The following is a 26,355-nucleotide window of genomic DNA, read 5'->3' as shown; positions in this document are numbered from 1 at the left end:
CAGAAATGGGCCAAAAAGGTGACCGTTGTAAAGGTGAGCAGGTAGCCAAGTGACCAAAATATGGTCATGTGACCTGGGGGCTAGTGCTGCTGTTGGAACTGCAGAACCACAACATATCTAGATTTTTGGAGGGGTGTATTGTAATTTGAATGGTCATTAAATGGCCAATTGCTGAGTGAGGAGTGTTTGTTTATTCCGTAAATAAATTCCTCGTTTTACATAATTTTGTCACCCCCCCCCCCAAAATAAGCTTCTAAAGGTTTGGGGTTATCTTATTCTGCTACAAAGGCAGATGTGACAGCTACAGTCTTGCAGTCTATGTAGTATGAACTGTTTTACAGCCTTCCAATTGATAGTGCCATCTATGCAGTTCCAGCAAAACTAGCATTAAGATGTTTAATGGGATTTGAGCAGTCTTAAACTGTTGGTAATTTAAGTTTTCTCTGATGCAAGTTGTATACATTCGTACACACATGGTATTAAATTCAGAATGCTGTCTCCTAATGTGCAGAGATATTGCAGATGGGCCTAAAAATGATGGGATTTATTGCTTTAATAGTTTTGGCTCTGGATATCTGTTTTTCCCTTGCATGCTTGATTTCTTTACATATTCCTTGCTAATGCTTGAAGCATTATGTCACATCTTCAGAATCACCCATTTTTAAAGAATCTATGCTTGTTTGAAAACAACCATTGTAGGACACTATAGATTAATTATTAACTTTATTAACTTTTTAAGTTTTTCATAGATTATGGACATAGCCATTTCTGGAGAAGGGGAATAGAATTACTGTAATTAGAGCAATAGTTATGATACTGGCATTCCTTCATTGATGCACATTAAATGTGATCTATGTTTAATTCATGAGACATGGTAATACATTTCTTACAGTTCTGGATTCTAGCATAACTATTTCCTGATTAGACTTTGTAATTAACATTTTTGAAAAAAATCTTTGCAAATTAAAATGTTTTCCCATTGAGTTTGCAATCATTTATTCTTTTGCATAGAGATTGGTTTGCTGGTAAAGTGTAGCATAGACGAACATACCGAAGGATGTGATTTGTTTCTTTTTTTATAGTAATTTATTAAACATTACAATTTAAAAGCTATAAAATGAATACAAACTAAATATACTAAAGAAGCATTAAGAATATAGTTTAAAAGAAGAAGAAATGGCTTTCCCATTATCACAACATGTATAAACAATTTTAGTAACTTACTAGACCAGGCTGGCTCAGGAATTCTGGGAATTGAAGTCCATGAGTCATAAAAGAGCCAAGGTTGCCTACCCCTGGACTAGACCGACCCATGACCATTGGGTCATTTATTTTAGAGATAGTTCCTTATCACAGGCAGGAAAGGAACAATGGGAGCAGAGTGACTTCCAACTTCCCGCTGGCTTCCCCATTGATTTTTCTTGTAGGAAGCTGGTAGGGACCTTTGGGGGGGGGGGAAAAACCCATTGGTGAGCGTGGCAGTAACAAAGTGGCCCCAACTTTTCAAAATTTCAATCCCACGGGAATCATGGGTCCCAGATTGTGGACACATTCTGTAAACTAGCCCATTTGAGCTACCTTGTTGCCCTATGACGTACAGTTGTGCCCAATTTAAGGTTATAAGCAAACACACGAGTTTTAGTAATAGATTGCCTTGTTTTACAATGTTAACAAATGATCACTTCTTCCCATATTTCATCTCTTTATAAACAAATCCTGAAAGGCTCATCAAATAATGTCCTAGGAGTTGGATTTTTTGGTTCCCCTACAGTCCAACCTAAGAATTCAAAATAAAATAATTCTCCCACGAAAAGGATTCTTATAATTTCATATTCTTGCTTCAAATCCATCTGGACCCTTCCTCCCTTTATAACAGTGGTTCTCAACCTGTGGGTCGGGACCCCATTTGGGGTCGAACGACCATTTCACGGGGGTCGCCAAACAATGAAGTCCGCCATTTTTTCCCCCTTTTCCTTAGCTGTGCTACCTCCCTTTTATTTTATTGGCTTTTGAAAGCCAATAGAATAGACTCTCTTGAATAGTGTCTAATTCTATTGGCTTTCAAAAGGCAATAGGAATTGTCCAGGCTGTCTCTGCCCTGCTGAGCCTACCAAAAGTCCCATTCTGCAAACGGTGCTGCACCAGTTGAGTAGTCCTCGACTTAAGACTGGTTGAGTAGTCCTCGACTTACGACCGGTTGGGGGTTGTGGCATTAAAAAGGTTGAGAACCACTGCTTTATAACTTTCTAAAATAAACGTTCTAATCATCCTGTTTATTTAAAAAAATATATAAAATTTACATTTAGAAATTCTTTTGCTAAAGAATTGCTATTGTAAGTTGTCGATCCAAGGGTTCCTAATAGCCAGAAAGCAATTAATAATCAATCTCCAACGTTCATTAGAACAGCAAGTGTGCAAGCGCAGTGTGCTTTGAAAAATTTGCCTGGGCTAAGATGTTGTTCCCTCATCTCCCAGAACTCAAAACCCATGGGAGACTGCTGTTTTGCAGTTTCCTCGTAGGGAACAACTCTGGAACATTTATGGGTGATCCCAAGTCCTCTCTTTGTTTGGAGAGGAATAACAAAGAGCCAGTCCACGTTATTCTGCCATAGTCATCACCATTTCTTCCCACAAGCCCAAGAATGAGATTTATTTCCAGTAATGAGGTTGGTATTGTATTGTATCCTTTAATATTTCTAGAATGGTTTGGTGGTGGATGGAATTAGTGTCTGTGACTTTAACATCAAAGTTAATTTGAAGAATATTGGTCAAATCTGATTTTTCTGTTCAGTACCACCTGTAACTGCTTTGTTTTGGAAGTTTTCTGACATTTTTATATTCAGCAGTAATAGTTTAAAGCTGTTAACAATACAGGATCACATACAATAATTTTTTGGACACTCTCAGCTTTTGCTATTCTATGTTCTGAAACAGATTTTTATCTTGTTTTCTGAATATCCCCAATCAGGAAGTAAAATCAATTGTGCATAAAATGTGGAGGATGATTAAGACGGAGTCAGTTTCCCATGTTTAACTGTTTCCCATTGTTTACTGTTAAAAGGAAATCAGTTATTTCTTATATCAGAATGCTTGTAAAAGTGTTTTGAGTATAGTTTTGTTTATATCTTAGCCTTTTTATAATAACAGTATTCTGGTTTTGTTTCCTTAAAACTGAATAAGATGTAAATCCTGTTGTTGCATGTTGAAACCTGAATTGTTATAAACAGTCAAAATGCTTGAGGGGCCTCCAGGATGAAATTACTGTGTTTTAAATATGAATGTGATTTTATCTCCTAATAGAAAAGAGGAATAGCGAAGGAGGTACATTGCAGTTCAAGCAATTAAAGCAAGTACTACAAATACTATATATACTTAGTTAAAAACTGAGACACAGTTCAAATAAACATGTATGCCATGGAATCTGAACTGTGATCTGGTGTATCTTTCTGATTGATCACTGTTAGCGCATTTTGAAAATAAAATTAAATATATCTATCTTGCTTGCACTGTTTGAATGCAAAATAAATAATATTCTGTGGTATGTGTAATTATGAACTGAATGCTCCCTAGAATAGGCTCATAAGAAAGTCTGAAAATCTAAGGAGGCTTGTTGGCAGTTTTGTGTTCTTTGTGCACTGCCTAAATGGAAAGAAAATAGATGAGCTCTTTGCTAAGTACAATTGTTAGAGTGCATTAAGGACAAATGACTTACTTTTTAAGAAAGCGTATGCTGCTCAAAATGACTTCTGTGACATGGCCATATAAATTTGACCTATCAGAATAAAGTGATAATTGAAAGACAACACATTTATGTTCTTATGATGACCAATCTGATTAATTAAATTAAAGCTACCTTTAAAATAATAAATACAAAATATATTTTAATTAATACTGTTTTTTCTAAGTTCTCTAAATAAATTCAGTGTAATCTTTATCCAGATTTCCATGAAAACTTTACTTTTGTCAATTTTATTGAATACTTGCATAAACCTGACTTTTGAGGTCATAATTCAATTACAGATCCATCTCTGCTGGCCGGGAAATTGTTAGTTTTCCTTATATATTTTCTTCAGTTACGTCTACTACCGTAGTATGTCTGGACATCCTACCTATCAACCCCACATGTAATTCTTACAGGAACCCTACTGAAGACAGAGCTATTCCTTTGGAAAGGGAAAAATCCCCTAGGCCAAGCCTTCCAAAATGAAGGAATATTAGTCTTATGAGATTATACTTCCATTTATAGAATGGATTGTAAAGAACCAGTAACTTAGTATTACAAACCTTTCTCCAGAACATTCTATCAAATTCTACATCGATTGATCATATATTTGAAGAGTGTTTTATTTATGCATGTATGTGTGCTGCATATAAAAAAAAAACCTTAAAATCGAGAATAACCAGTTGATGTGCTTTACAAAAAAGTACACATCATTTTAAGGTAGAAAATTGAAAAAGTGTATGTTCTAATACAGGTATATCTCAATTAGGAAAAAAAAAATCAAAATAACACTTTCAAAATTTCAGAACACCTCCCTCAAACTTCATGATATGATCACACCCCTTTTGTGGTCCTCAGCTTGCCCAAAATAGTTAAGTATAGAACTTCGTTTTCCCGCCTGCTTTAAATGTCTGAATTCCACTTCTAAGGGAACAAGCAGTTATTTACTTTGAAGTTGTTTCCCTGTTACTTGGTATGTTACAAGTGCATTCCCCAAGATCCCTGGAGATAATAAATTTAGAACATAATTTTCCAATTTGTGCCCATGAAAAGAAGGAAATAAGGAGCTCAGTTTTATATTTAGCGGTTCTAGCCAACTGAAATAAGAGTTTGGCTTACTTTGAGCTTAGGCTAATTGTTTTCTTTGAAATAAACCGAATGAGAATCAAAGCTTCTGAACTTGACAGAAAATAGACTTATGGTAGCAATCAAAATTGCCCTGGGTATGGGGCAGTGGTTCTCAACCTTTTTAATGCCGTGACCCCCAACCGGTCATAAGTCGAGGACTACTCAACCGGTCGTAAGTTGAGGACTACTCAACCGGTCGTAAGTCGAGGACTACTCAACTGGTGCAGCACCGTTTGCAGAATGGGACTTTTGGCGGGCTCAGCAGGGCAGAGACAGCCTGAACAATTCCTATTGGCTTTTGAAAGCCAATAGAATTAGACTCTGTTCAAGAGAGTCTATTCTATTGGCTTTCAAAAGCCAATAGAATAAAAGGGAGGAGCACAGCTAAGGAAAAGGGGAAAGAAATGGCGGACTGCATTGTTTGGCGACCCCCGTGAAATGGTCCTTCGACCCCAAATGGGGTCCCGACCCACAGGTTGAGAACCACTAGTATAGGGCAATCTTATGAAAAAATACAGTTGGGTATCTACTTACAGTGACCCCAGTTTCAATATTATATGAACATTACAGTTTAATTCTTGAGTACATAGAAATGGGTCTTCTGCCATTTGGCTCTCAGGCTGTGGCATCTACTTCAAACTTGGCCCTTTTATGACTTGTGGACTTCAACTCCCAGAATTCCTCAGCCAGGCAGGAATTGAAGTCCACAAGTCATAAAAGGGCCAAGTTTGAAAAGCCCTGTCTTAGGGAGTCACATTTGGCTCATAGTCTTCCTGCATTTAGGAAGATAGTAAACATTTCTTCTACCAGAATTTAATAGTTAATTTCTTCCAATTCTTCACCGTCCTCAAGAAGTACTGCCCTACAGAAAAAAGAATAGCTGGCCATGGTTGTAAATATGGGATCCAAAAATTCAAAACTTTGGTGAAGACAAAAGGATTCTATAGGCCAGTGGTGGCGAACCTATAGCACAGGTGCCAGAAGCGGCACTCAGAGCCCTCTCTGTGGGCACGTGCACCGTCACCCCAGTGCTAGGCCTTCAGCTGAGTTTTATAAAAACTTTTTGCTTTAGGCCTCCGCCACCGTGTAAAAAAAAAAAAAAAGTTCAAGCAGTCAATTTCAACTTTTTGTGTGGGGAAAAAAAAATCTTGCAAAGTTGGAATTGATTGATTGAACTTTTTAGTCTCACCCAGTCTGCTGTTACCACCGCAGCCACACCCAGCCAGTGGGCCACACCCACCCAATGGGCCACACCCACCCAGCACTCGACGATGCATAAGTGGATTTTGGGTTGCACTCTCTAAAAGGTTCACCACCACTGCTATAGGCCTTATTTCACATCCACTAGCACAGTGGTTCTCAACCTTTCTAATGCCACGACCCCATAATACAGTTCCCCATGTTGTGGTGACCCCCAACCACTTATACATCACCGGGTGCCAGGGACGTGGCCAAAGAAAAGGGGAAAAAAATGGCGGGACAGCCTTGTTTGGCGACCCCCGTGAAATGGTCGTTCGACCCCAAATGGGGTCCCGACTCACAGGTTGAGAACCACTGCACTAGCATCACTGCTATGGAGGATAGAGCCACCACATGCAGATCTGTTGGTGGATTTTAAGAATGTCACATTTTGTTACCTTAATGTCTGCCTAACAGTTTCTGCATGAGTCTTATAAAAGTTTGCCTGTTCAGGAAAAGCTTCTGAGTTCTTCATTAATATTGGGAAAGAAACTATCAAATACTATGATGTCTATGGGGAAAAAGAGAGGCAGTGCTCACTGGGATATTAGGTTCTTTTTTGAGACTCAAAGTCGTTTTTGTAAAGACTGATGTTTAAGATCAGCTTTAGGAAGAACTAGGAAGAGTTCAGGTATCTTTTTCATATTCTTGAAAATATGCCTTTGCTCCATTTGTCATGCAAAGATATGACTGCTTTAAAGAATTACAGATAGGTGTTAGATTCCAAAGAATGTTTTCTGAAACTGAATCAGAAGCATATACAGCCTAAGTATATATTGTGACCAGCAATGTTATGGATAGATTTCTTTCAGGTCTCTTTCTGTACATAGATAATAGTCCTCTTTGCTGGGAATTAGGTTTTGCTCCAGCTGTGAAAAACAGCCAGAGTTGTGGTTGTTCACTCCAAATTTAACTAGAATTACTCACCTGAAGATCCAGGCAAGCCAAGTTTTAAATTGTGATACTGCTTATAGTATTACCTACAGACGTAGATATACACACTTTTGGGAAAATTGTTTAAGAATATATTGGATTGTAGTTTAACCTGAAGAAAAATGGAGAGTTTTGCCTTTGGGGTCTGCTTCTATGAATTGATTTCAGAGTGTTTGCTTTTTGTAATCCTTTCTTTGCCTTTTGAAAAGAGAGAACATTCAGCTTCTGTGTTTCCTGGCAAAAACATTAGAATGCATAACAGGGTAGAAAACTATCCTTAATAGGAAGGATGGATGGGAAGGAAAAATTGGAAGTCTCCTTATGAGGTCTTGATCCCAGCACTGTTTACTTTGGAGAAATGAAAGGCCTTAAAAACAAATGTCTGTAAAAGGCAAGCTTTTATCTTAGAAACATTACCCAGAAATCTTAAATACCTATCTTTCTGTAATCCTGTTTGTCTTGAATCCAGTTGCTGTTGCTTCAGGGCACATTGTTAATGGATGAAAATTATTTCTCTTCACCCTGATTTGTTGCAGTCTTATGCAGGAAAGTGAACTGCGTATGAGGAGATCTTTCTGTTCAATGGAACAGATAGGAATAAATACAGGCACTCTTGAACACAGCTCATTTAGTTACCATTCAAAGCTACAATGGCACTGAAAAAAGAGACTTCTGACTGTTTTTCACACTTATGACCTTTGTAGCATCCCCATGATCATCTGATCAAAATTTAGATGCTTGACAACTGACTCATACTTATGACCGTTGCTGAGTCCTACGGTCACGTGAACCCCTTTTTGCGACCTATCTAACAAGGAAAGTCAATGGGGAAGCCAGCTTCACTTAACAACCATATTATTAACTTATCAACTGCAGTGATTCACTTAACCACTGTGGCAAGAAAGGTTGTAAAATGGAGCAAAACTCACTTAACAAATGTCTCACTTAACAGTAAATGTTGGGCTCAGTTTTGGTTTGTAAAAGGTTAACATAGTTTGCTGGTTAACTGTTTGTTGTTTGGAAGAGAGTGGAAGATTTTTTAAAAACTAGTGAACACGAAGTAAGGAATATGGAAGTAAATTATTTCTGAAACTACCGCACTTTCCGGCGTATAAGATGACTTTCGCAAGCTTTAAAATTGGCGCCAAAGATGGGGGTCGTCTTATACGCCGGAAATAACGATAATTTCTGGCGTATAAGATGACTTTCTAGGCATGTGACTTGGCGCCAAAGACAGGGGTCGCCTTATACGCCGGAATATACGGTAGTATTTAATATGAGAAAAGCAAACACCCAAGCATTGTAAGTTTTCTTGGGATATAATCCCTTTTATAATGCAAACTAGCAGGACTGGGTAAGAAGGAAATGCACTACAAGAGAGATTTAGAATTACCTGTCTAAAAAGAGTATTAAGAATCTGAGCTAAGTAAAATTGAATATGGTGCTATATTACATAGGTTAAATACAGATTATTTTTTTTTAATGTCATAGCAGGATTGCATAACCTGAATCTGCATGCAGTTTCAGATCCTATTTTGCAGCTATCAGAACAGTCCCAGATTATGGATGTAAAATTCAGTTGCTCAGTCTTGTTAAACAAATGTAGAAGTCTCAGTGTTCTTTAATGAATCTATTTTCTATAAACATGCTATACAGCAGAAAGGGGAAAAACTTTCTGGAATTTTTTTTATCATGATGTCTCTAACTATGGCCTTTGCAGTCTCTGAAGCCCAAAATAATAATAAGAATGTAGAACCTAACACGTCCCTCCCCCCAGTTTTTTTTTACACCTGCATTATAGAGTCAGCTCGTCTAAACCTTACTTTGCTTTTAAAAAATATAACATACTGTGTATATATCTCTAAACCCAACTATAGATTTGGAAATGTTTTCAGTCAAGAGCAGAACTATGATGTAAACTGATTCTAGTCTATAAAAGAACGTGCCTAGTTTCAACGAAGCACAAATGTGTGAAGGATTGCAGCTTTAATTGCCGCTCTATTTCTTGCCAGAATGGAGCTGCAGTAAGACAGGACTCTACTACAGAGGTCCCCAACCTTTTGGGCACCAGGGAACAGTTCCGTGGAGAGAGGATTTTCCACGGACTGGAGGGTGCATGGTTTTGTGTGCTGCCTGCATCCCACAGATGGGCCTTCGCTTGTTTGTGCGGGACCGGTTGCTGGCATGTCATAGCCCGGTACTAGTCCATGGACCGGGGCTTGGGATCCCTGCTCCAACAGGGAGAACTGGCCTCTCTCCAGGCACAGTTTATTTCCAGCAGTAGTGATGATCATCAGCAAGTAGGAGGTTTTGGAAAGTTAATGAGTGACTTACTGTAAGTACTTATTTAGCAGCTATCCTAAGGAATACAGCCCATAGGGCAGGGGCAGGCAACCTTGGCTCTTTTATGACTCGTGGACTTCAACTCCCAGAATTCCTGAGCCAGCCATGCTGAGGGGAAAGGGAGAGGTTTCCAAGCTGAGCCAGGCTGGCTCAGGAATTCTGGGAGTTGAAGTCCACGAGTCATAAAAGAGCCAAGGTTGTCTACCCCTGCCATAGGATGTAGGAATATACAGCTAGCCCTCAACTTAACAACAGTTCATTCGGCAACCGTTCAAAGTTACAACGGCACGGCAAGTAGTGATTTACGACCATTTTTCACGCTTACAACTGTTGCAGCAACCCCCGTGGTCACCTGATCAAAATTCAGATGCTGGGCAAGTGGTTCATGCTTGGGACGGTTGCCGTCTCCTGGGATCATGTGATTACTTTTTGCGACTTTCTGGCAAGCAAAGTCAACGGGGGAAGCCAGATTCGCCTAACCGTCATGTTACTAACTTAATAAATGCAATGATTCATTTAACAGCGGTGGCAGGAAAAATCGTAAAATGGGGCAAACACACCGAACACACGTTTTTGCTAGCGACATAAGTTTTGGGCTCAGTTGTGGTCGTAACTCGAGGACTACCTTGAATGTAAGATGCAGGGATATTTATTTGTGTTGTATTCTCAGGGCCAAACGGCCCGTGCCTTAAAACTAAATGAGAATTTGGGACGGTTTTATCAAGGAGGTGGTAGAGTTACTCACTTTTCCTTATTTGAACTTGCTCCCTTTCCTTTGCCGTTAACTCCGACGAGGAAACGCGGCTCTTTTTCTGTCCCCAATGTTTCTCAACAACCGAACATTTGTTTGGCAGTGACATCATTGGCGAGATGAAGTCATTGTCTTCATTGAACGCTGTTATCTGATTGCATTCCTTTCCCTTTAGTTCCTTAAAGACAAAAACAGGAAGTCCAGTGTTGGATCTTTGTATTACGACTTAATGCATTATTGTCGAGTGAAAAAAAAACAAAAAACAAACGCTGTCCATATTATACACTACTGCTGTGCAAACTGCCCTGGCTTCCAGTTTCATTCCCGGTGCAATTCAAAATGCTGATTATCCCCTTTAAAGCCCTACATGTGTGGGGCCAAGTTGCTCAGGCAACCATGTGTCCCTGAGGGGTATTGGCCTCCCTACAATGTGGGATCAGGTGGGATCAGGTGGACGTGCTTCGGGCCCCTTCTGTTAAATGTTGCAGGACCTGGGGAGCTGTGCTTTTCAGTTGCAACTTCTGCCCTGTGGAAAACCCTCAGCCATTTCACGGAGCAGACCTTTAATAACTGGTTTTCCTCCAGGCACTGAGCCAAAGTGAGGCTAGGGGACTCAGTGACTGTGATCGCTTAATTATTGACGAGGATTTGGTTTACTGTGCCACTAATTGCGTTTTAGATGTTGTCTTTTTTATGGTTTCTTTTATGTACCACAGATTTTTAGTCTTCGGTCCAGTACTCTTCAGCATCTTCATAAATGATTTAAATGGTAGAAAGGGAACTCATCAAAATGATTTAAATCAGTGGTTCTCAACCTTTTTAATGCCGCGACCCCCCCCCCTAAACCGGTCGTAAGTCAAGGACTACTCAACCAGTCTTAAGTCGAGGTCTACTCAACTGGTGCAGCACCGTTTGCCGAATGGGACTTTTGGCGGGCTCAGCAGGGCAGAGGCAGCCTGGACAATTCCTATTGGCTTTTGAAAGCCAATAGAATTAGACTCTATTCAAGAGAGTCTATTCTATTGGCTTTCAAAAGCCAATAGAATAAAAGGGAGTAGCACAGCTAAGGAAAAGGGGAAAAAAATGGCGGACTGCATTGTTTGACGACCCTCGTGAAATGGGGTCCCGACCCACAGGTTGAGAACCACTGATTTAAATGGTAGACAGGGAACTCATCAAAGACAAAACTTAGCGGGGGGGGGGAATAGCCAGCATTATAGACTCGGGATCCAGAAGGATCTTGACAGAGTTGAACACTGGACACTTAACCAACAAAGTGCAATTTGGCTGTGAGAAAAGTTTTATCCTTAGGCCAGAAATACCAGATCCACAGATCCATGTGTTACGTGGCTCAACAGAGTAACTCTGAAAAGGGACCTAGATATCTTAACTATTTAAATATGAGCCAGCAGTGTGCTGAATCTGCCAAAAAAGCCAATGTAGTTCTAGGCTGCATCAACCGAGGGATATGTTAGTACCACTTTATACTGTCTTGGTAAGACCACACTTGAAATATTGCACCCAGTTTTAGTCACTACAATACAAAAAAAAAAAAAAGATGTGCAGAGAAGAACAATAAAGATTATTAGGGGGCTGGAGGCAAAAAAAAGTATGATGAATGGTTGCAGGAACTGGATATGTCTAGTTTAATGAAAAAGGACAAGGAGTGACATGATAGCATCTTCCAATATCTGAGGACCTGTCACACAATCTGTTTCCTGAAGACTTAAGGGGTGGAAACTTATCAAGGATTCATCCAATTTAGAACTAAGGAGAAATTTCCTGACAGTGAGAATAATTAGTGGAATGGCTTACCTCCATAAATTGTGTTGCTCCATTACTGGATTTATTTTTTTAAAAAGAGATTGGATTGGACAGCCATTTGTCTGGAATGAGATAGGGTCTCCTGCTTTTGAGCAGGGGGTTTGACTAGAAGATCTCCAAGGTCCTTTACAACTCTATATTCTCTATGTTTTTATTGCTGTTGGTGTGACATACCTAGACTAGAGTAATGGTACATAAGATAGGTGGCCATATAAATCTATGAAATACACATTTAAACACTCTTTGCTCAACTCATGTTATTTAAATTATTTTCTAGGAAACAGCTTCTGATAAAAATAGGCGTATTGCAGTTATCCATAGTTTGTTACCTTTTGGGTTAGATGAACATCAAGAAATTCACTAAGATAGACATGTCAAACACAAGGCCTGGGGGCCGGATGCGGCCCACAAAGTGGTTTCATGTGGCCCGTGAAGCCATCCTGGAAACAGTGAGGGAACGGCCCCCGCTGCCTTGGCCCTGGCCCAGGCTGGCCGGGAGCCAATGTACAATTTTGTGGTAGCCATCTATGCTGAAACACATTCAGTCTTAGCTCCACAAGGCTGTCTAGAAACAGCGAGGAACCAGCACCTGCCGTGTTGGCCCCACCCCCTGGGTGCATGCTGGGGAGGTGTCACCTTTTGTGAGGAATGAAGAAATGGACCATGCCTTGGCACTTGCCCCGGTCCCACCCCCTTCTGCCAGAGACCCTCAGATCTGTCCCACTCCTGCCCAGGTTCCCACAGGCACCCTTGACGCAAACGATGTAGAGCTGGCCATGCCCACCCAGTAGGCCACACCCACTCCATCCACGCCCACCCGGCCCCTGAGGGCAACCGCAATGCTGATGCGGCTCTCAATGAAATTGAGAGTGACTCCCCTTCACTAAGATATCTTCATTTATAATTTAGCTGAATGGCTGAGTTGTTATTTATTTGTCTTTGGTTCTGGATAGGATATGATGCCTTTTACATTCTCTGTGTGCATAATAGCTCCATAATGCCAGGAAAATATATGCATGAGGAACTGGAGGTGAAACTCTGCTTTGGAGCACATGTGAGTGTGCTATTTTTGTTTATTTACAATGTGACTCTGGATTGTATAAAAATGACCTGCAAAAAACATTCTGCTTGAAAAGCCAACTAAAGTCTTAAAATGGCAACTGGACTAAAATATACTGCAACAAATTGAGATTCCAGTCACCCAGATCCAAAGTCTTGGGAAAAGAGCCTCAAGACCAATCATATATCAGAAGGCAGGTTATTCCAAAAACGGGGAATGCCTCTGAGGTCCCATAAGATGACATTGCCTCAGTGTGAGGGAAGGTATATATTCTAGGAAGCAGGCAATCTTGCCAATAACCCAGTCCTATGCCACCCGCGACACTATTGGTGATAATTACCTTGAATTCCAACCAGAAGCCTAATGAGAACCATTGGAAAGTAGAGATGTCACATGGGTATAATGAGGAACTCCCATAACAGGGCCACAATGGAAGGTTGTGGATGTTCTTGGAGGGCTGCCCCATGTAGAACATATTGCAGTAATCCAATCAGGAGGTGACTAAGACATGAGTGATTAGGTTGGTGAGCCAATGGAAGGTTGTGGATGTTCTTGGAGGGCTGCCCCACGTAGAACATGTTGCAGTAATCCAATCAGGAGGTGACTAAGACACAAGTGATTAGGTTGGTGATTTCATAATTCAGAGACCACCCATGATCAGGCAGCTACTTGTATGAAACTGCAGTGTTTTTTTCAAGGAAGTGTTGATGGATGCAGTATGCATGCCTCTGCAGAGTAGCTGTTTGGCTGCATATCCAAAGGATTGTACATTGCACAGAAGAACTGCAGATGATACATTTTAAACTTTAAATTTGTGCATTTCCTATGGTGATTGTGTAATTTAATTCGCCCTTCTCTTTCCCTTTACAGTACCTCTTTTTTTGCCAGATTCTTGCTTTCTAACAAAACTTTTCAATACCTTACTGTGAAGAGAAGGCATAATAGGGCTTGGATTCAGATACTCCCATTTCTTTATTCTAATGTAAGTTGCACAACTGTGGCTGATTTCATGCTGCTTGTGATGGCTTTTTAAACTTGCAGGAAATCTTAACACTAGCTAAAGGAAGCAATTTATCTACAATGGTGTACTGTTATGGCTGACAGTAAATGGTTAAACACACTTTAATATTTGAACAAGGTGGCAAGATGTGATTATTCAGAAATTGAGGCTTTGGATGGGGTACAGCCAATTGGGTGGGGTAGCTTGCAATTTTGAAACTTCTCTAGCCTTATTTGTGCTATGATTTAGGGCTACATTTATAGTAAGCTCTTGGATATCGATAAGTAACCTTTACAGGAAATGTACTAATGCCTTTACTAGAGAAGATCTTTTTAAAAAGCCATATAACTATACAGATACAGGAATAGACTATACACAACTGTGAATTGAAGTACTTTGGGTAAGCTTCTTGCCTTCATTGACTAAAAACACTATCCCATGTTAGAAGAGTGTTAATGAAAACAGGTGGCGTGACCTGAATTTGTGTTAGATAATTTCAATCAATTAAAACTTTATTATAAGTCACTTAACAGGCTTCATTTCTTTCAGAGAATTTACCCCCTCACCCTTTTCTTTAGCTTCTTCTCCATTCAACCTTCTTTTTCATTCACAAAAGGAAGGCAGAGAAAGTTCAGCCAAAACAACTGATGAACTGTATTGAGGTTCTGAATTTAAATTTAACTAGACAAAGTAGAGATGCTGTAGGCCAGATCAAAGACTTGTTCAGCTTAGAGCAGCGGTTCTCAACCTATGGGTCGCGACCCCATTTGGGGTCAAACGACCATTTCACGGGGGTCGCCAAACAATGTAATCCGCCATTTTCCCCCCTCAGGGGGCGCCGCCGCGCATGCGCACCACCGCGGCGCATCCGTGTGACCGGGGGTCGCCGTATAAAAAGGTTGAGAACCACTGGCTTAGAGGAAGCTGGTTTCCTTTTTATGTCTCCACTGGTTTCATTTGCTGTGAGTAGAAAAGACTACAGTATGAGCCTTAATTGAGAGCTTCTTTCTCATACATTGCCAATTGTTTACTACTAGGACAACTGATAACTAACTATAATTCATTCCTTAGATCAAGAGCATCAAATGGATATTTTTTGGGTTTACCAGGTCCTCATTGGTGCTAAACAGTTTTATTTGTTTTGCAGTATTCCAGGCAACATAAGGCTTGTGGTACAAAACATTTTTTGCTGGAATGTCTGATTGTAGTTTACATTATTCTTGTTTAAAATTGTACGGTTTTCAGAATTTTCAAATAGACTGCATCAATCACCACCTGAATGTTTAATTGTTGTAGCACAGCTGCTTCAAAGAATTGTTCAATTGTCGTCTTGTCTTTTTCACATACTGAAGCCAGACTTTCTACATAGCACGGTTATAATCCTTAATAACCGTCTTAATATACAGGGAGGTGTATTTGTATTGTGACACAAAAATATTTGGACAAAGCTCCCATGAGCCTACAGGAAAGGGATGGGTCAGATGCTGAGAGCTAGAAAGAGGCAGAAAAAAGGGGTAAATCTCAAAGATAGTAGGAGTCTCACATAATTCATAATAGTCTAATTCGCCCCTTGATGTCAAATCAGCTCACTTCCAATTCATCATGTCCTTCATCTTGCTTGAACAGAATTTATCCACAGGATCGTGGCAGCCCTCATTTGGATTGCAGCCCACCACTAACCAGATCAATTGAAAGAAAAGCAGACATGACATTTTAAAAAGATTTTACATCTAACTTGAAGTAACGAATATTTAGATATAATTATTTTATGCTTAATTTACACTGCAGCTCTCTTATCTCAAAATGTTGCATTCAAGTGCCAAGATTTACCCTTGTTTCTTTCATTGTATACCACCAGGTTTAAGAGGTCTGTGAAATGGCATTGCTTGATAACCTTGCTGTACAATATGCTTACTTTACACGTATCTCTGTAGATACTGTTCACCACATCAGAGAGCGAAAGGAAAAAGGTACGCGATGGGGCGGAGATGTAGCTGGAATGTTTCGATAGCACCTTATAAAGCAGCTTCATGCTGTAAAGAACCATGTGAATGCGCTGTGCAGCAGCATATTCCCTGGAAAGAGGCATTTGATTGAAGATGTGGTCAATAAGCTCTATGTCAGTGGTTCTCAACCTGTGGGTCGGGACCCCATTTGGGGTCGAATGACCATTTCATGGGGGTCGCCAAACAACGCAGTCCGCCATTTTTTTCCCCTTTTCCTTAGCTGTGCTACTCCCTTGAAAGCCAATAGACTCTCTTGCATAGAGTCTAATTCTATTGGCTTTCAAAAGCCAATAGGCATTGTCCAGGCTGTCTCTGCCCTGCTGAGCCCGCCAAAAGTCCCATTCTGCAAACGGTGCTGCACCAGTCCTCGACTTATGACCGGTTGAGTAGTCCTCGACTTACGACCGGTTGGGGGGGGGGCGCAGCATTAAAAAGGTTGAGAACCACTGCCTTATACAGACCTAATTGCTATATTAGAATTGGCCCTTGTAAATTACCTCCTTCAGTATTTCTCTTTCACTCTGAGGCGTTACAACCTATTACCAGAAGATGTCAGTCTAACAACTTACATATAGCAAATATTTTTGTCAAGAAATGTATACTCAGTGCATCGTGGAACAGATAGTCCTCCATTTATGACCATTCAAATTTACAGCGATGCTGAAAAAAGTGACATAAGATTGTTCCTCACGCATATGACCATGATAGTACCCTTTTAATCATTTGGTCTCCATTTGGCAATCAGCATGTATTTATGAGGGTTGCTGCGTCTCAGCATTATATGATCCCCATTTGTGAACTTACAGACAGCTTCTGACAAGCAGAGTCAATGGGGGGGGGGACAAACTGGATTTGCTTAACAACAAAACTTAATGTTTCACTTAACGGAACAGCGCTAGAAGTAGAATCTGTCATTCAAATAGAACAGTGGTTCTCAACCTGTGGGTCGGGACCCCATTTGGGGTCAAACGACCATTTCACGGGGTTGGCCAAAGAAGGCTGTCCGCCATTTTTTCCCCCTTTTCGTTGGCCACACCCCTGGCACCCGGTGATGTATAAGTGCTTGGGGGTCACCACAACATGGGGAACTGTATTATGGGGTCGCGGCATTAGAAAGGTTGAGAACCACTGAAGTAGAACAAGCTGGACTCAGTCCCAAATGTGATTGTAGTGATGGAAGTCCTTGCATGAACTTCCTACCGTGGGAGTGGATTCCAAAAGAAAATGAAAAAATGTCTCTTTCTTGACCTCTCAGCAGCCTTCTCTGGAGAGAGAAGGACTTCTCCTGAAACTAATCAAGGTCATACCTCGTCACAACATCATTGCTTCGATTGGCAACGTGCTGAGTTAGAGGCTATTTCAAGAACTTAGCAGAAGCAGATATAAGTTGAATAATGGACTACCACAAAGATCAGTGCTATCCCTTGTTCTTTTTAACTTTTACATCCATGACCTGCCTGAAACTGTTTCTCGGAAATTTATTTATGCCAATGACATCAGTCTCATAGCCCAAAGAACCAACTGCAGAGGATGCAGAGGACATCCTTTCTTGAGATCTCCAGAAGCTGGATGACTGGATGATTACTCAAAGAATGGCACCTCCAACCAAGCCTAATAAAAATAGAAGTGGACACATCCCACGTCAGCAATAGGCATGCTGATTATCAGCCCTCATTGAGGTTGCGAGACCGCCTACTACCTCATAGTTCCCTACGTCCGGTTAGACCCCACAGGCTGGGCCTCCTTCAGGCCCCGTCAGCCAAGCAGTGCCATTTGGCGGGGCCGTGGAGGAGGGCCTTCTCTGTGATGGCACCCACGCTTTGGAACCAGCTCCCCCCGGAGATTAGGACCGCTCCCACCCTGTTGGCCTTCCATAAGCTACTTAAGACCTGGCTTTTCCGGCAGGCCTGGGGTTTATAAAACCTGACCCCTGGATGACTGTCTTTGCATTGTTTGTTTTGTTATGTTTTATGTGTTTTTTATTGTTAGCCGCCCAGAGTCCTTCGGGAGTGGGGCGGCTTATAAATTTTAAAAATAAAATAAAATAAATAAAATTCTGGAGCCGTGTTTTACAGTGTAATAACTCTGAAGGATTTGGGTGGGTAACATTGGACAGATCCCTAACCTTCCGACAACACTTGGGAAAAACAGCTGCAAAATTGAAAAGAGCAACAATTTACTGAACAACCCGGTGGAACATCATGGGGACAACAATCACAATCACATTTTAATTCCCTTTGTTTCTTGCAGTGACAAACTTTCAGGCCAATTGCTAAGTCCCCATTTTCTATTTTCATGACATGACATCTGTGATCAAATCTTGCCATTTATAGGATGATTACTCATGTGTCCTGCTACCCTTGTTTGTTTTAGATTGCATAAGCTCCAGCAAATTAGATTCATTGTGTTTTTCTGTTACTTTTATTACATGGCCCTTTCCAGAGGTCCAAAGTCCATTTTTCAGTAGTATTTTACAACACAACACTTAAGGTAACATAAACTTAAGTAACTTGCATCCAATTTGGATAGATGATTCACTTTTTGAAATATTATATTTCTGTTTTCATTATGATTTATCAGGTATTTTAGTTCACTACTGCCTTTTCCATGTATGTCAATCAATATCCATTAACTAAATTAACTTTTTCTTGGTAAGACTTACAAACACATCCTTTTTACAGATATGTTGTCTTGATGCATCACTATCCAGCAAAAATTGGTTTCTTCTCAAATTCAAAATCATGTCCAATTTTTAGTGAGAACTAACAAAAAGCACAGTGAAAACACTGTTTCTTTGCCTGCCCCTTGTTGGTTTTGCAGTTCCTATGCAGACATATATATTTTTTAATACATTGAACTCATTTCTCTCTCTGTTGTATGGGTCTTACTTCTGTAAACTGCATTATACTTTAATATGCCCCTTTCTGTTGAAATAATTATATTTCTCCCTTTAGGTTTGTTTAGAAAATTCCCTTCAATTTTATATTTATTTATTTATTTATTTATGAGACTTATATACTGCTTTAAGTGCAAGCACTCTCTAAGCGGTGTACACCAGTAAGCAATGTATATATATATTTACATTGCCCCCAACAATCTGGGTCCTCATTTTACCTACCCCGGAAGGATGGAAGGCTGAGTCAACCTTGAGCCGGTGAGATTTGAACCGCTGACCTGCTGAACATAGTCAGCTAAAGTGACCTGCAGTATTGCACTCTAACTGCTGCGCCACCTCGGCTCTTTCAGCTCATGCTGGTGTGACAATTATATTCTCAAAAGAAATGTTCATCATGAAGTTTGATTCACTCTACAATATATGTATAGTTTTCTGTTAACAGATTTAACAGCAGTTCCCTGTTTGTGACTGCAGTACTGCAGGTGCCCAGAGGCCAACTCTGGCTTCCTGATAGGAAACTTAGTTTAATTTGTGCCTAGCACATTTCCAGTCAATCCTTACATCCAGATCAGAGCAAACACACATGCCGCTCAATACAGCTAACTCCTTTATTATCTTCTGCCTATAATACAGGAGTCTCTGCAGTCTGGCAGCCTACTTCTGGGAACAATTAGATAAGGTTTCAAGAAAGTGGGGGGTGGGAGTGGGGGGGTTGGCCTTTTGTGGTTGCGCAATAACTGTAGACTAGCCATGCACTTGATCCCTTCTCCCTACCAGGCTGATGCTTCCAGCATCGTACCACTTTAACACTGATGGCAAATGCCCACACAGAAAACCAAAGCAAAGGTGGCAGGACCCAATTAACACAAACGTGAAAATCATCTCATTTTAGACTGTAATTTCATGGAAGGAAACAGAATTTTCATAGATGAGATATATAATAATAATAATAATAGAAAGACTGTGGCAAAAGCAAGCAAGGGTAGTACCAATAGTAATAGGCGCCTTGGGTGCAGTCCCAAAACAACTGGAGCACCACTTGAACACCATTGGCACTGACAAATTTGCCATTAGTCAATTGCAAAAGGTGGCCTTACTAGGAACTGCTTCCATCTTGCGACGATATCTGTAATACCATCAAACTTCCACATCTGCCTATCCCAGGTCCTTGGTAAGGACTCGATAGGTAGACAAAATGCCAAATCCAGTCTGAACATCTGGCTGACAGTGTGATGATTCATAACAACAACAACAAAGTTGGATGGGACTTTGGAGGTCATCTAATCCAGGCCCCTGCTCAGACAGGAAACCCTATACCAGGGGTAGGCAACCTTGGCTCTTCTGTGACTAGCTGGCTCAGGAATTCTGGGAGCTGAAGTCTATGAGTCATAAAAGAGCCAAGGTTGCCTACCTATGCCATATACCATTTCGGACAAATGGCTGTCCAGTCTCTTCTTTAAAACTTCCAGTGTTGGAGCATTCACCGCTTCTGGAGGTAGGTTGTTCCACTGGTTAATTGTTCTAACTGTCAGGAAATTTCTCCTTAGTTCTAGGTTGCTTCTCTCCTTGATTAGTTTCCACCCGTTGCTTCTTGTCCTGCCTTCAGGCGCTTTGGAGGATAGCTTGACTCCCTCTTCTTTGGGGCAGCCCCTGAGATACTGGAACACTGCTATCATGTCCCCCCTTGTCCTTCTCTTCACTAAACTAGACATACCCAATTCCAGCAACCGTTCCTTATATGTTTTGGCCTCCAGTCCCCTGATCATCTTTCTTCCTCTTCTCTGTACTCTTTTTAGAGTCTCAACATCTTTTTTACATCGTGGTGACCAAAACTGGATGCAGTATTCCTAGTGTGGCCTTACCAAGGGATTGTAAAGTGGTATTAACACTTCACGTGATCTGGATTCTATCCCTGTGTTAATGTGTCTCCAGACTTGAGGAAAAACACACATTGTTGGACAAACAGTTTGTAGCAATAAAGAGTGTTTTTTTTTTTAAAGGAATAGCTCATTTGTGAAGTGGTACATTATCATTTGGAGGGAAGCAGGACCTTTAAAATCAAAAGATTCTGTTCTGAGGAAGGAAAAAAGAATTCCCCGATTTTATAGTTCCAGCTTTCTTATCATTTACCATCACGCAAGGGAAATATTGGAGCCTATTAATCATTATTGAAGGATATTATTTTAGTGAACCGTATTACAAAACTGAGGAGACCTGGCAATATGGATAATAAAAATGCTAAGAAATAGAAACTAGTATTACAGGCATGTAGGAAGGGTTTCTCTTTAAGTTTGAGGAAACGTAATTATTAATTTGCATATATTCCTAAATTTAGGATTTGTTTGGATTTGTGCCTTAAGTTTCCGTAACAAAATCTATTATGTATTTGTTTTGCCATTGACTTTCATTTATTAAACTTCATAGTGCTGTATTTTCTTACTTCTTGAGTGAAAAATTTGCAGTATCCTAAAAGTTTGCTGAATACGCTTGTGTTTCTTATTTAAAATGTGCATTCAGCACAATGCTGTTAGATCCAGTGCTAAATAAGAACATTGCTTTATCAGCACAAAAGATACAACTTTTTATCAGGTTAAACTCAGGTGACATTGGTTACATTACAGTACTATATATAGCCTTTTATAGCAATTGGTAAAAATTTAATAGAATTTCAAAGATGCTCTAACATGAAATTACTGTCCTAGAATTTATTGTAAAACATGGCCTTAGCATTCTCAATATGTTGCAATGTAGATATTTTTTTCTTTCTCAGGTATCCTATTCTGTCTGTCTCTCTGTCTCTCTGTCTCTCTTTCTTTGTGTGTGTGTGTGTGTGTGTGTGTGTGTGTGTGTTTACATATATGCACATTCAGAATACTCTAAAATCCAGATCTAACCTCTGTGCACCCATTGCTGTTGCTTTAATACTGTGTGTGAAAATAGTTTCTAGTGGAACGTACCTGCTCCTTGTTCGTTCCCACCTCTCCCTTTCAGTCTCCTGTCTCCTATCACAATTTATGGTGCATTCATTGAATTTATATTATATAGCAACCTTACTTTTCTGGGGAGTATTGCTGACGATCTGTGAACAATCTGAATGCTAAAGAGTTTTCCACCTGCATAGGCTCTTTTGAGTCAGAGTAACTAGATTCAAGTATATCAACCCAACATCAGATGTCTCTCTCTGCTTCCTTCTTGTGTAAATACCAGTATATGTATAATTATTTACTTCACTGAAGATTTTGAATTGAATATCTGTGTGAATTTCTGTCCTGATAAAATGCAGAAAGATATGTAACTTTAAGCAGTATAATCAGCGTTAGTAGTGACAAATTTTGAAGTTGGTCTATTTACATTCATAACCACTAGACTGTACTGGAGTAAATGCAGAAAACAAGGCCTATAAGACCTGCAAACAAATGGAAGCAAATATATAAGAAATAGTAAGACATGGAAATTAAATATGTGAGATAAGAGAAATGCAGTTAAACCTAGTTTACGCAAAGATCGCGATCACCTCTCTCTGCTTTTCCATCCTTAGAAGCTATTTTTGCTTGTACTTCCTACACTTCTTTTTTTTTTAAATGCTCTATTTCCTCTTTTTGAAGATCTCCCCCCTTTTGTCATTTCATTTACTCTTTCACATGGTTGTTTTGGGATATCATTATTAATTCATTTTCTGTATTAGACAATTGTACTGGTCACTGTAGCATCCAGTCCACATTCTCTCCCTCCTTGTTTTGCTTCTTAAGTAACCCATTCCCCTTGCAATCAGCTTTCTCTTTCTTGCCATCCCCAGTTGTCACTTTCATCACAAAACGGGCAGAAGCATGTACACCTCCCATTTTCATATGTTTTCACAAATACTGATTCTTGAAGCAGATTATGTATTGTCCCTTTATGTTTTTACCAACATTTGCACACCTTTAAATATATTTGTCTGCTTGCTCTAGGTTTTCCCATTTAGGAATAACTTGGAACAATTCACTTTGTTACTTCACAAACACAGCTACCTTAATCTTGATACTTTAATTTTAGATCCAAGCTCCTTGTTGCCTTGTGCAGTTTCATAGTCATTGCAAATAGTTTTGAGTCCTTTGCAGCGCAAATTAACTGCATGCAAAAGCACATGACCCCAACCATCATATCTCTGACTTCATACCACAAACTTCCCCTATAAATTTATCCATAAATACATTAATCACAAGGTAAGATCACATTTCTCTGCTTAATGTTGAACCATTTCCCAAGCTTCCTTGTTTTATTTTCTATGTGGTTTATTTTCATCACGTACTGTTGTTTCATTCAGCAGCATATCTTCAACGTCATATTTGTACAAAACACTCGACAATTAAAACTTGATTAACTTTTGTCATATGCTTTTTCAAACAAGCAGTCATACAGTAAACATTTTTCTCACGTTCAAACTTTTCTTAATGACTCATGAAAATATGAACTATCCACTTCTATCTTGCTATGATTCGTGTTATGTTTACTCACGGAATGAGTTAAATGTTAAGTTTAAAGTTTTATCTGGGGAAAAAAATAAGTGAAATATTTATACCAATATGTCTGTCTAGTGGTTATTAATGCTTACTTTTTCTTGGCTAAGATTTCATCTTCCTATGTGATGGCATGTATATCAGAATTCAGCTCATTCAAATTTTTAGAAATATACTGTAAATAGATGGTTTTTGGCCAAAGTATGGTAAATATGATTGTTTGAAATGCCTGCCTGCCTGCCTACTTAACCAAAAACTGGTCTGAACCAGTCCCTAAATACACATAGGCTAAAATTTTTCAGACAACTGCCTTATTAATTTGAAAAAATGTGTTATATGCATTAGTAGACATGGCTTTGCGCATTCCTTTGAATTAAAAAAGTTGCAAACATACTTTCCAATTTTCTCCGTGAAAAATATACAAAAGCTGCAGCATTACAGAAAACACCTTGTATAAAATGCTGTGCCTTAAATTGCTATTTGTGGACAGCCCTTTTAAGGGAGAATGGTCTTTTTTTTTTTAAAGAAATAATTACAAGTGAATTTGTGTTATAAACCAAATGGATACTTAGCACAGAGTATTGGAAACCTTGGTAACTATATTTGCAAGGGCCACAAACATTTTCTCGGTGATAACTCTTATCTTTTGACTCCAGAAATATACTCCTCCCTTACAAGATAAAACTAAAATTTTCCAGCTAATTATAATAGGAAACATACTTTATATGTATACATGTAGTATGTTTATGTCCTTTAAGTTATCATTCCTTTATTATTTTTTGGTTTATGTTCATAGTCTCAGGGTATTTCTTACGACTGGGCTGCTTTAGTTTGTGAAAAATGTACATCTTTAAAACCTTTCTCAGTTAGTTGTTGCGCTTGCTGCTGTTTGAACTGTGCACCACCCAAGTTTAGTATGACATCATTATGTAAAGTAGCACAAACAGACCCGGCTTGTAAAAGTTCTTCAAGGAAGTTTGCACAAAGCATCTGGCCTTCTGCTTGTAGCCATTCAAACAGAAGATCTTCCAGGAATGGTAAAACCTCAAGCATGGACTTTTTCAAAAAAATGGTGCCTTCTGTCAGGTCAGAGGTTGGAAATGCAGTCTGTGAAAATTCTCCAAAACTGTTGAAAGTGAGAAGCATCAGTTTAGGACAGACTTTTGAAGAAGATGTCACTCATTTTCTGCCTTCCAACAATTACAGTATGTATCGATGTACCTAGATTTTATGGGAAATTTGAGGGCCGGTGTAATTTTTAAAAGATGGTGCTGTTATCCGTGGCTTTTTGTGCTGCTGCCCACGGTTTTCTTGCCTTGAAAATGCATTTGTGTACCATCTGCTGAAGAGCTGGTTTATTTACATGGTACCCAAATCCTACATCCTTCTGTGAAAGATATCTGCCTGCAGTTTGTAAATTACAAGATGTAATATTGATGCTGAATGTAATATCCCTTTTCTGCTTTTTGTTTTTGTTTTATTGATACAATAGCTATGAGAAACTAGAAATATTTTAGGTTTCTTGCTTGATCCATCTTTCATAGCCCTGTCTTAGACAGAATACCTCTCAATATATCCTCGTGATGGTTCTGTCCTTAAAAGTAGCATTAGGCTAATCATGCACTTATGTATTCACATAATTCTCTTCCAGAGTATGAAATTATTTGTGTGAGACCAAGCATTGCTTCTCTTTTTCATATTACAGTTTATTTGGCACGCATTCAAAGATTACTGGCACTTTTCAATGCTAGTTACACAATTACAAAATTAAAGATTTTTAAATTTAGTAGTTTGGACCCAGAATATTCTATCCTCAAATAGAAAAAAAAATTCAGAGAGCCTGGGTGCATTTTAGAAGATTTTAAAAACTTGGCTGTTCCCTTAGGCTTTAGGGCCTAAGATGACATTAAAGCCCAATTTGTCCATTTGTTCTGTGCCAAACAAAGAGTTGGTTATTTTTATTTGAAATGTATTTTTTAATCTATTTATATGTATTTTTTATTTTATGCTTTGTTAGCTGCCCAGTTAGTTGATTATGATGTCCATATACTTTTTAAAAATAAATATTTTATAACTTTCAAAACTTTTTTTTTATTAAAATTTTTTGCAATTTTACAATAAAATCCCTCTCCCATTGCCTCCCTACCCTCCCAGAAACCCTCTCCCCGTCTTCCCAGAACTGAATACAGGGTTAACTAGAACTAAAAATACAAAACATTTAAACTTAAAAACCTCAAACAAATATTACATTAAAAAAAAAAATTTTTAAGTACTTTAAGTCCAATATATATATATATATAATAAAAATACTTATTATCTTAAACTTTAAACATAAATTATTCAAAAGCTAAATAACATCTTTTAATATCATACTTATACTGTATAAAGTTTATCCATCTTGTCCACACCAAGAGGTATTTCTCGTGCGATTGATCTTTCAAATAAGCCGAAATTTTTGCCATTTCAGATAAGTAAGAAACTTTTAAAAACCATTCCTCCAAAGTAGGCAAAAATTCCTTCTTCCAATATTGTCCTATCAACAACCTTGAACTTTCAAAACTTTTTAGTACAAGAAAATGAAAGTCAGAAATTTTTTTTTTTCTATTTGTATTGTTGTCAATATTTTGGGGAAGAGAACAATTTTCTAAAGTAGTGCTTGGGAGCTATAGTAGAAGGAAGAAGTTGGTAAATATAATCTCCCTTTTCTTATTCTAAGGATGCTTGCAGGATTCAACTTGAAACGTGTTTCTCATAATGACTAATTTATTTCAGTTAGCATACGTTCAATTTCCTTTTCCATTTGTAGATAATATACATTGAATAGTTATTTCCTGATGTTTCATCTGACTCTGGTATTGCAAATAGAGTCTGGCTCTGAAAGTGTGTGGATTATGTTTTCCATTCTTAAAGATGATTATACCAAGTAATACTATTAATATAATTCCCATTTCTGTT

General features: G+C 39.0%; 1 protein-coding gene across 10 annotated transcripts in view; it reads left to right on the top strand.

Annotated features, from left to right (window-relative positions):
- FRYL (FRY like transcription coactivator) overlaps positions 1-26,355 on the top strand; it is a 187,793-nt gene that overhangs the window by 7,440 nt on the left and 153,998 nt on the right. For 3 of the 10 annotated variants that reach the window (XM_039368290.1, XM_039368287.1, XM_039368284.1), the window contains exon 1: positions 24,067-24,605. The exons of 1 other annotated variant lie outside the window; for it this stretch is intronic. In XM_039368290.1, coding sequence (XP_039224224.1) covers positions 24,317-24,605 — 289 coding nt within the window. In that variant the 5' untranslated portion in view covers positions 24,067-24,316. Of the gene's footprint in view, positions 1-24,064; positions 24,606-26,355 lie in introns of those variants that run through there. 6 more of the 10 variants (XM_039368295.1, XM_039368294.1, XM_039368289.1 and 3 more) reach the window with 4 other exon arrangements.

Source organism: Crotalus tigris, unplaced genomic scaffold (genome assembly GCF_016545835.1).
Source record: "Crotalus tigris isolate CLP2741 ecotype Arizona unplaced genomic scaffold, ASM1654583v1 scf7180000020728.642097, whole genome shotgun sequence".
Lineage (NCBI taxonomy): Eukaryota > Metazoa > Chordata > Lepidosauria > Squamata > Viperidae > Crotalus > Crotalus tigris.
This window is presented reverse-complemented; position numbering and strand designations above follow the sequence as displayed.